At 34.2% G+C, this 11,561-nt stretch overlaps 1 protein-coding gene across 3 annotated transcripts; it reads left to right on the top strand.

Moving 5' to 3' along the window:
* Positions 1 to 2,236: 2,236 nt before the first annotated feature.
* il12ba (interleukin 12Ba) lies at positions 2,237 to 11,069 on the top strand. 3 transcript variants are annotated; one of them, XM_051860990.1, is made up of 9 exons: positions 2,243 to 3,058; positions 7,964 to 8,241; positions 8,615 to 8,711; positions 8,872 to 9,141; positions 9,541 to 9,643; positions 9,732 to 9,910; positions 10,017 to 10,186; positions 10,457 to 10,566; positions 10,696 to 11,069. In XM_051860990.1, exons 2-9 carry the CDS (start codon positions 8,239 to 8,241, stop codon positions 10,754 to 10,756), a joined length of 993 nt encoding a protein of 330 aa, XP_051716950.1. In that variant the 5' UTR covers positions 2,243 to 3,058; positions 7,964 to 8,238; the 3' UTR covers positions 10,757 to 11,069. The 3 variants fall into 3 exon arrangements, with proteins under 3 accessions (XP_051716949.1, XP_051716950.1, XP_051716951.1); XM_051860989.1 differs by lacking the exon at positions 7,964 to 8,241 and having other exon boundaries at positions 2,237 to 3,058; XM_051860991.1 differs by lacking the exon at positions 2,243 to 3,058 and having other exon boundaries at positions 7,569 to 8,241.
* Positions 11,070 to 11,561: the final 492 nt, after the last annotated feature.

Raw genomic sequence — 11,561 nt, 5'->3', positions numbered from 1 at the left:
ATTGTATAACTTTATCAATAAACTTGGTGACACGTTTGACTTTTTGACAGTCAGCTCCTCTACATTTAAAAGCTAAATTGGTTTTAATGGTGAGAAAGTATACCACTTCTGAGAATAAAGCACTGACAGCTCTTATTATACCTTTGATACACTTGTGATCAGTGTCTGGGTGAGGTTTTGCTTTTCATTAGGATTTTTTCTTAGTCACCCTGGTTTACCCCCTTTGACTCTGCTATAATAAGCCTAAAGTTATTGATCCATCTGTCAGTCATAGCACCAGACAGATGGTAAAGCACCACCTTTCCCAGAGCCTTCACCCTCCTCTTATTGAAGAGAGAGCTCCCTTGCATGTTAATGAAGTTTCTGGCTAGAATGTGCACATTATATCCTAAACTATCAGGCTTTCTCCTTGTGGATTTACTGTTACCCTTTGCTGTATGCTTAGATCAGTCTTACGCTCTTCATGTCCTAAACCATCTCTTTAGGTCTTAAATCATCTATTTAGATCTGTAGTTCAAAACATTCAACTCTGTTTAATTCATTTCAACATTTTTTTTTTTTTTTTTGGTCCGAAATATGGATCTCTTCGCACACTTTACTGGCAAGTTGCCATTATTGTATTTTACCACTCGTTGAAATAAACATGAATGAATATCCGAAGGTATGTTGAAAGATACAGTACAACTTACCGAAATCCGTATCATGTCACATGTAATCGCTTAATCAGTGTTTCAACCGCGGAAAGACGTCAATAAAACAGCTTGTTAAAATTTCATATTTACCGTCACATTTACCTCAAAAAAGCCGTTAAATGTCCAAAAACTCATTAGTCAGCTACATTTCGCTAAATAAATGCACTATAGGCTATTGCTTATTTATTGTATTTGTACTTAACATGTGCTTCAATAATGTTATGACAGCCACCATTTAGGCCTATATAAAAAACGAGTAGAAAAATAATTATGTCATTAAAAAATTATTATAACGTTATAAAAACTTCCTTATATGTAATTTATATGTAAGTAGCTTACAAATCAATTAATTTTAACCTTTAATATTATAATGATGTACCAACTTTGGTTCCCTTTATAGTTTACAGCGTTAGTTGAGAATATTTTTTCTTTGAGGAAATTTTCCATGTATTGTAACTGATAGGCCCGAAATTTGTGTCAATGCCCAGCCCTAGTGTCAATATATATATTTTTTTCATTTATTTTCTTGTCAAAGTGCACCAGGTTGAGTTGTGATTAAAAGGGGTTAAAAATTACAAGGTCAGAAAAAAAAAAAAAATGAAACATGCATCAATGAATCTCTCACGATCAATAAAATGCCTTCAGAAAATAGTGACGTGACGTGTAGCCAAGTATGGTGTGTCCCATACTCAAAATTTTTTTTGCTCTGCGTTTCACCCATCCAAGGCAGGGGAACTGAGAGAACAGAACTAATTAACAAACTATAAGCGAATGACAAAGTAGAACAGAAGGAAAACTAGTACGGAAATACAAACCTGAATTAAAGCTGCAAGCAGCGATGAAAGGGCCCTCACACCCGGGGCCACCACCACCCGGTGGCCTTAGGAAAACAGTGAATAGTGGGCGACATGCATGTAAGCGAGTAAATACAGTTGAAATATGGCAAAGTCATTTCGACGTGCCACACTTCCTGCTGCCAACAGGTGGCACTTTGACTATTACTGAATATTGCCATCATGTATATGTCTTCAGGATAAGACTATTATCAATCATGTTAAGTTTTTGGCATTAATCGCAAACATTAGCACTTAGCCAAGTGTTGCATGATTTAATGTGTTTCTAACATGTTTGGTACTTCATGGCATATTTAAATGTGTTTCTGGGAGTGAATTATTGTGCAAAGCATGCCATTTCCTGTTGTCAGCAGGTGGCACTATGACTAACTGAATATTGGCATATAGATGTCTTCAGGCCAGGTCTCTTATCACACATGTGAAGTTTGGGGCAGATCGGACACTGTATGCCTGAGTTACAACAGCTTCCTCCTTCATGGCGAAACATCCGACTTTGTCAGGCTGCCACAGACACACCCTTCAGTGAAAACTCAAGATCTTTGCAATGTAACATTGCTAAGGCCTTAAGATTAGACTGACCAAATATTATGTTGATCTGGTTAAATCTCTATGAGGAGTTAATCACAGTATAAAACATGTCATTTCCTGTTGCCCGCAGGTGGCGCTATGACTGTAACTGAATATTGCCATGTAGATGTCTTCAGGTCAGGACTCTTATCAAACATGTGAAGTTTGGAGCAGATCAGACACTGTATGCCCAAGTTACAACAACTTCCTCCTTCATGGCGAAACATCGAGCTTTGTCAGGCCGCCATGGACACGCCCTTCAGCGAAAAGTCAAGATCTTTGCAGTTTAATGTCACAAAGGCCTTTAGATTAGACTGACCAAATATGACCTTGATCTGATTAAAGCTCTAGGAGGAGTTTGTTAAAGTACAACGTCACCCAGGACTTTTTTGTAGGTATTGGGCTGTTACATCTGTCTACCGAATTTCATACCTGTACATGAAACGTAGCGCAAATGGCGCTTAATTGAAATTTTGTAGATCTGGTTTGAGCTCGTGCTCCGCTCGCATGCTCTGACACATGCACACGGAGCATCGAACATTATTATCAGTTTAAAATTATATTTGTGTATGACTAACCTGTACTATTTCTTTACAACAAAACGCTTTGCAGGTCTGTCATTTCTAGTCACACACCAATCATCATCAGCAAGCATGTTTCCCACCCCAGCACACACACCAGAGAAAAAACTCTATGGCTCTATGGCTGAGAGAGAGCCTTTAAGTCAGCACGTCAGCTGTTATACTTCCATGCTGACATTTAAAATCTTTTACATTGCTCTTGTAACTCTTTGTGTGTAGAGCAAGTGAAGTAAGTGGTAAAGTGTTTTTTTTTTTTTTTTAATACAGGCTTCCCGTTTCAGTTTGCTTTCTGGTTGTGGCTGCTGCTGCGGTTATCACGTTGTGTCCCTGATGGATGAAGTATCATTACAGCAGGACTTCTCAGGTTAGAAAGATTTAAAAAGCAGGTTCTGTGCTTTTCCCTGATCATTCTCTTCCCACGCTTTTCACATACCTTTATTTTTAAACATTTATGATTTCAGTAGCTCTTGAATCCCACTTCTATAAGAATTGTACGCTTAAATCCGTCAAGTGTTTTTTGTACAAATCACAATGAATACAGAACAGTCAATACTTTATTAAAGGGGTAGTTCACCCAAAAATGAAATTTCTCTCATATCATTTACTCACTCTCATGTTGCTCCAAACCTATTTATCTTTCTTCTGTAGAAAAAAAAGAAAAGATCGTTTAAATAAAAAAGATAAAATTTTCAGTGCCCTTTTTGTCTATACAATGTAAGCCAGAACTCCGAAAGAAGCACTTGCTGAGTTCATAACCTCATACTTCCATACTACTCTTATTATTTCTGCCATTTACATTAGCGTTCAGAAGTTTTGGGTTGGTAAGATTTTCTAATGTTTTTGGAAGTCTCACATTCTCGCATTATCAATAAATGTGAGATCATTCTCATAAAAATACCAAGATTGTGAAATGTTATTAAGATTTAAATAGCTGTTTTCTTTTTAACATATTTTAACATGTAATTTATTCCTGTAATGGCAAAGCTTAATTTTCAGCAGCATTACTCCAGTTTTCGGTGTCACATGATCCTTAAGAAATCATTCTAATTTGCTGATTTGGTGGTTAAAAAAAAAAAAACATTTCTTATTATTATCAATGTTGAAAACAGTTGTGCTGCTTAATATTTTTGTGGAAACAGTGATACTTTTCTTTTCTTTTCTTTTTTTTGATAAAAAGAATTTAAAAGATAGCATTTATTTGAAATACATCTTTTGTAACATTACAAATGTTTTTACTGTCATTCAATCCATTTAATTAATCCTTGCTGTATAAATTTCTTTCAAAAACAAAATATTACTGACCCCAAACTTTGCAACTGTAGTGTACAGATATGATAATAATAGTAAGAGAAGTACACTAGTGTGTGGATCTGAATTCAGCTACTGACTTACATGAGGTGTACACAGCACTGATACACTGATACTGCCCTCTTCTGGCTGTAATATGGTAGAAAATCCACAACGGGCCTTTATGCTTTGAGTTAAAACATTTGTGAAAGATGATTATACAAGAATAAAATGCTATTTCTACTGCAAATCTACATTAACATTTACTACTTGCATGAATTACGTAACGCCTATTGACTAAGAAATGCCAAATGTGTCAAATGTAAAGGAGATTCAGAAAGGACAGTGTCACAGGACACTGTTGTCATCTGCTGAAGGTAACCAGAGAACTTCCCTTTCTATGGGAAATGTGGGAAGTAAACTCTCTCTCCCTCGTCTCTTTGTATATGTGTGAAATCTTAGTTTCACTAAATGAACTATTGAAACGTTCAAAGGTTTAAAAGGTTTCAGGGTCAAGGGAAGCATAAGCCAGCAACTAAAAATCATTTATGGAACTATATATAGTGAGCCATAAATATCAGGATGCAGGGGCTAGTTGTCACACAGGGAGGTTGTATCACAATTATTTCATAATTGTGTAATTTTATTGACAGATTAACAATAGGTTTCATTGTGACAACTTGTAGAACATGTAGAAATAGCTTTTGTGTAGCCAAAATTATCTTTTACAGAAATTAACTTTGAAAAATACATTTTCACTGGTGTAAACAGTGTGACAACTCGCTGGGTTCTACCTAATGTACATACACGTATATTATTAAACAAACTGCTACAATATCATTCTCAACAAATACTTCATTATTTCTTCTATTTTACTATTGGTACTTGCTATTATTACTATTATTACATCAGACAATAGTATAAACAGAAGACAATTTTTTATTTCCCAAGTACATTATACTCAGTGTAGTAACTGAGGGTCATCTGGTGGCGTCTTCCACAAATTGTGTGTAGACATCCATGAGACTGACTGTCATACTCTCTGAAGTTGTCTGAAACTTTCATATTGACAACTATCTTTACAGACACATTGGAGATGCCATTGGCAAGTACATTTTTTATTTCGCTCGCCAGACTTTTGACATACAATGTAAATGTTTAAAACATTTTTTTATTTTACAAAAAAATACAATTTTGTTTTCTTTAGCAAAATTAATTTAAAATTCTATGAACGAAATTTAGTGTTAGCCAATGGGATTGCATGTTATGCATTAGTTCCACCCACTACTGAAGTGGCAGTCTGCTTGTCGGCATGAAACAGAAGTTGCGATAGTTTTTTCTACCCTACTGTTACATATATGCAAGTAAAATGTAAGTAAAATGGCTTCTCCAAAAAAAAATAAAAAATATTTTGTCCATTGGGAATTGATTGGATAATGTCATTTGCTTTTGCTTTGATCTCATGATCTCAGAAGAGATGTCGCCGCAAGAGGGAGAAATGTTAATTTGATTAAAAAATTATGAGGGCACATAAAAAAAAGATGTGCATAGATAAATAATTTATAATAAATACTGCAGTATTCCATAAAAAATAAGAATGGTCAATTTTGATTTCATGTAGACTTTAAAGGCTTCATTTTATGTGAATAGATAAAATGTTAAAGAATTCCAAAAGATCTCTGTAATTTTTACAGAAAATAACAAGAAAACACCATTTTATTTATTTATTTATTTATTTATTTATTTTTTAAATATATCATATAAAAAAATATATCTGTGTTACACTTCTTCTTAGCGTCAAACTTGATCACTGATGAGTCAAATGTGAACATTTACTAGCCAGTGGCTAATGACAGACATTTTTAGTCACCTATAGTGCAAAATTTGATCGCGTATGTGAGTGTTTTACTTGCATTAAGGGGTTCTGCAATGATGTTAAACATTGTTAAACATTTAAATGTTTAAGTATCACTTGTAGCTGTATGAAATCTGTACCTCATCCTTATTGATGTCAAACTTTTGAGAACTGAACCCTTGAGGTTAAAAAGGAATCTGAAAGCCTGAAACTATACCATCCACGTCAAGCAGCTCAAAGACAGAGGTATGAATGGATAAGGTCTTTTTCGCATGATGCTACGTACACAGACACAATTCAGCACATGTGACACTGGTCACAGGTCTTTTCCATTAACTTGATCTCATAAACCAATAACAATGATCAAAACAGAGGAAATTTGGCAGTAAATTGGGTTTTTCCTGCAGGGGAAGTGACTTTTTGGTCATATATTATAGGTCCTGTATAGTTATGTGTAAGTATGGAGGGGCTGTTTTTGATGTTTTTAAGAGAATGTCATACTTCACTACTGAGCAGAATGCAGAGCATCCGGTAAATCACCTCAAAATCAATTTCTCCATTTGCACCCCAATCCAGCATGTTGAACATCAGCATTATGTGTTTCTTCCCCATTGTCGTCACATGCTTCATGAAATGGTAGAACCGAATTTCTGAGGAAAGGAAAAGAAAAACAGTTGTTAAAAACATCAAAATTCCACCATAGATCCACTTATTACAGATTCATAAAAATTACATAAAAAGATTGATAAAAATTTCAGATTTATCATGACTTGTTAAAGAGGAAATATGTATTAATAAGAAATTATTCTTACCATTTAGTGTTTTTTTTCTTCTTCTCATGAATATCCAGAAGGCAAAAATAATCATAAATTATTTTAGTGTTTCTCAGTGACAGAATGCAATAACATTTGTTAAAATTCAAATAATGGAAGAGAACTCCTTCTTTTAACTTATTTTTTCTTTTTTGGTAGAAATAACGGTCACCCTTCAATTAATGCTTTTACCATGGTAATTATGTTTTATTTATTTATTATTAATTCCACATACAATGGCTGCTTCTGAAATCTTAGGACTTGTTGCCTCACTGTCCTATCATGCAATGACTTAGCAGGCAGCGTTTGTGAAACTGAGCCTTACGAAACTGATTTCGGTTTAAGGATCTACAACAAAATAGAGACCTTTGCTGATAACTAAGCATACAGTCAAACCAAAAATATTTGATATTTTTGATATATTTTTACTAGTGGGTGCAGGACACTATAGTTCATTAATGTAAGTGAGGATAACAAAATAAAGTAAACTGTGACATATTATACCCAAACATTATTCAAACAGTGGACTACCAGTAAATTTGATAACCAAAAATTAATCAGACACTTTGACCTGACCATGTTTTACTTCAGTGTTATCTGACATAATTAAGATAAATTTTTTCTGACACAGTTAAACTCTGAGATCTTTAAACTACAATGAATAAACTGTATTAATGAATGAAATGTTCAAGGTGTCTGAATAAATTTTATTTTGACTGTATATTCAATTACTTCAATAGTAATTTCTCACTAATGACATCAAAAGTGGTTAAAAAATGTACATTTACACACAAACTGCAACTTTCAGACACCATATTTATTTTTTAACTCAGCTGTCACAGAATCGAATGTACAGAATTATGCAGTTGCATTTTTCAGCCATTGAAAGTGTCACTGAGCTGAGACTTTTCTTTTTTAAATGTTATCTAGGCACCCTTAAAACACTTTTCATGTGCCTTGCTGAATAGTGTCATCAGTGTTTCACGTGTAGTTTCTATCAATACCCTTAATGTACCAATCACTAAATGACATTATCAAAGTGAAAAGGGGAAATTTTGAATTGGAAAAACCAGCAGAGTGGGGTATAGTAGGGACAAGCAAATCAAACACAATAATGCAACCAGGTAAATCATCCTCTGCTTTCAGATGAGAACTTGTGGCAGAAATTCCCAAGGTGTTGGAAAACAAATATTTGACTTAATATCTTTCTCGTCGCTTTGGGCTCCACACTGGAAATCAAATGGCAGTTTCATGTCCTATTATTCCCTGCAAAATATAATTGAATCTAATAAAAGCATCATATTATCCTGAACAGGCTGTGCTATTGTACGTAAATAGACCAATATTAGAGGAAGAGAGAGGACTCAATGACAGTGAGAAGACTCGGTGGAAGTGAGAGGAAGTCTGAGCAGAGCTCAGGTTCTGGAGTTGCTCATGCTGTGTTTGGTTCCTCTAACCTGGACTTTTGCTGGCCAGGGAAATTCTGCCTTCCTGACGCGTTACTTATAAGCTTGCACACTAAAACACAACAAAGCAAAGCAAAGCCAATCTGGTTGTGGAGGTTAATCTTGCTGAAAATTTGAGTGATCAATGGTAAGTCTCTTTTATAATCTCATTAAAAGTACCACTGAATTCTTTTATTGAAATAAATACTAAATATTATTTAATATTAAAATGTATGAAATATTTGTTCAGTTATAGCCTATACAAAATAGTTAAATGCCTAATTCCTAAATGTCTCGGGAAAGATATTCTTGGTTATGGTTTCACTACGAGCAATGGTTTTTCTTCAGGACCAAGATTTTATATTAGATTTCATATTTAAACTGACAATTTAATAAATGCATAACAATAGCAGAAGTAGGATTTACCAGTTTAACACACATAACAAGAAAAAGGTCAAATGTTCTATTAGTATTAACTATAAATGACAGGCCAATAACTTTTTCTCTTTTTCTACCAACAGATGTTTTTTCTCTTGTTTGGTACATTGATGCTTCTCCAGTCTTCTGCTGTAGGATCCATCAAAACAGCTGAGAGTTACTGGACACTTAAACCAAATGGTTTGTTTCTCTGAATCATGTCTGAAGAATTATTATTGTGTATAGTTTCTCCTAGACACCCTGAAATACTCCTAGAGATTTACTTGTATTTTATTTGTATTTGGGCTTGTTTTATTATATTTGCACCTCTAATTTTTATTTTTCAAATGTCTGTCTTTAGTGCTTGTGGTGAATGTAGAAGTGGGTAAAGATGTAAACATAGCACAAGTGCCACTTATCTGTGGAGAAGTCTACGAAGGGCAAAATATAACATGGATCAAAAACAAAGATGAAAAACTGGAGGCTCAAGGAAACAGGATCATGATCACAGTGGAGGGGTGGAAGGGGGCCGATTACTCCTGTTTCAACAAGGAGGGCTCCTACCTAAACCACACACTGGTGCTGGCTCAGTGGACCTTCAAGAAGATTATCAAGAACATTCCTGAGAAAGGTACAACCATCATTTACATTGTGTAGCATTGTCATAATATTCATTTGAAGAAATTAATAATTGAAATAGTTTCAAACCTTCAATAGTGAAACATTTTACAGACATATTAATTTCTACCATGTAGATTGTAGAAAAATATGTTCTTCAGTGTCATGATCCTTCACAAATCATTGTAATATGCTGATCTGGTGCTCAAGAAACATTTCTGATTATTAACAATGTTAAAAACAGTTGGGCATTTATTTAAAACAGAAATCTTTTATAACTTTATACATGGCTTTACTGTTACTTTTAATCAATTTAATGAATCTTTGCTTTACATAAGTATTCATTTAAAACACACTGTAGTGTTTCTAATTTTTATGTTAATAATGTGTATTTATTTAATTACCAAACAAGGTTACATCCATTGTTCAACAAATAACTATGGAGGTTCCTTCCAATGTTTCTGGACATGGAGTCTGAACAGGGATGGCCATGTTGCTCATATCAAAGCCACACGGTAAGTTTCGCAAACTTGCTCTGTAATCTGCAATGATTTGAAGGGTGTGGAGGAAAAACAAACAAACTTTTGACTGATTCTGATCCAGCCCTCACAGTGGAAGCAACATCAGCTGCAGTCTGGATTCCAAAGGACAGAGTATCACATGCTTAGATCATGACTACTGTCCATATTCAGAGGAGGTGTATCGCATCAACCTGACCATATACTTCAGAAGTAGCTTTGTTGTAGAAGCCTACAACACAAAGTTTTACATCATGGATATTGGTGAGCTCTTAAAAATTGATAAGATGGTGCCTTAGAATTTTGATATAATATGCTGCTCATCTGAATATGAAACAATGTTGCTGACATCTTTTTCTCCACTTCTAAGTGAGGCCTGATATGGTGAATATTAGCAGGATCAATCAAACTTCTGTAGAAGTTGGATATCCACATTCTTGGAACACACCATCTTCCTACTTCCCTCTCACCTTCCAAGTGAAAGAGATTCGCTGTCCAAAACGCACAAAATGTGACTGCTCCAAACCGAACTCGCCAGAGGTATTGTTGACTAATAATTACTGGTCAAAAGTTTGGAATATTTATGATTTTTCATGGTTTTAAAAGAAGTATCTTATGCTTATTTATTTGATCAAAATAAAGTAAAACAGAAATATTCAAATATTACAATTTAAAAGAAAGATCTGTTTTATTATATTTTAAAGTGTAATTTATTCCTGTGATGGCAAAGCTGAATTTTCAGCAGCCATTACTCCAGTCTTCTTATACATTATTATTATATGTATTAATATTTGTTCTCATTGTGCTCAGACTTACCTCACACAAAGTCACCAACTGCCAGTGACAAAAGGGAGGGCGGTGTGTGTGAGAGCGAGGGATGAATTCTGTAATTCTTCTTGGAGTGAATGGAACCTGTACAAGTATGTGTATTTAGCATTTGTTATATTTGTATAATTGCTTTATCCCTAATAAAACATTTCCTTATTGCTTTATTAATGGTTTTGTTTTTCTGCACACACTATAATACTAATTCCCCTATTTATTTTTAGATGCAGAAACAGAAAAAACAAGAAGCAGAGGAACCAAGAACCAAAGTTAATGATGCTATAATTGATTATGTATCATTAAATACAACTTTATATTATTTAATCATTTTAACTATTATGAACAATGACTGACTCCTACAACCCATTAGACCTACTTTGGTCATATACTGTATAATTAAAAACACATTGTATGTGTTCTTGTAATATATAATGTGTTTATCTATACATTGTATAATAGAATGAATAACACTATCATGCCCTTAAATTATTTATAACTGTAGTACATTTCAATTGTGTTACATGTATTTATTATGATTGCAATGTTTCTGATGTCTTTACATGATTATATCAGACATAAAACTTCCATATGCTCATAATAATGTTTGTGTTGCTTGTTTAGATTCAAGAAATAATTTCATGTCAATGTCTCAATAATTGTGAACTATTATGTAGGTTGCAAAACAATGCGCACATTTAAAAGCCATGGACTTTGTCGGGGTCCTAATTATGTGCAAATGTCTTTTCTTTCTCTGTAGATCAGACACAAGGCTGCTCAAGACAGGAATTACTGTCACCGCTCAATGTGGAGCAAAACAAAGTGCTATTCCCCCCAGTTCATCAGAGTTCCATCATCAAAGCAAAAGCACCACTTAAATAAATTGATCACTGATTGTTCAAGTGTATAAAAAACTAACCCTCTATCATAGCCTGGAAAAAACACACGAGTGATACTTAATCATCATGAATTGCCTGGCATAAAAACACAAGTGCTGGGTTTTTGGAAATGATACAATTTATGATTCATTTTGAGGAACTAAGCCAAACAATTCTGCCATTCATTCTCTCAGCGGATCAGCTGTGACTGGAAC

The sequence above is a fragment of the Ctenopharyngodon idella genome, chromosome 14 (genome assembly GCF_019924925.1).
Source record: "Ctenopharyngodon idella isolate HZGC_01 chromosome 14, HZGC01, whole genome shotgun sequence".
NCBI classification, from domain to species: Eukaryota; Metazoa; Chordata; class Actinopteri; order Cypriniformes; family Xenocyprididae; genus Ctenopharyngodon; species Ctenopharyngodon idella.
The sequence above is the reverse complement of the archived record's forward strand: the minus strand, read 5'-3'. Positions and strand labels throughout refer to the sequence as shown.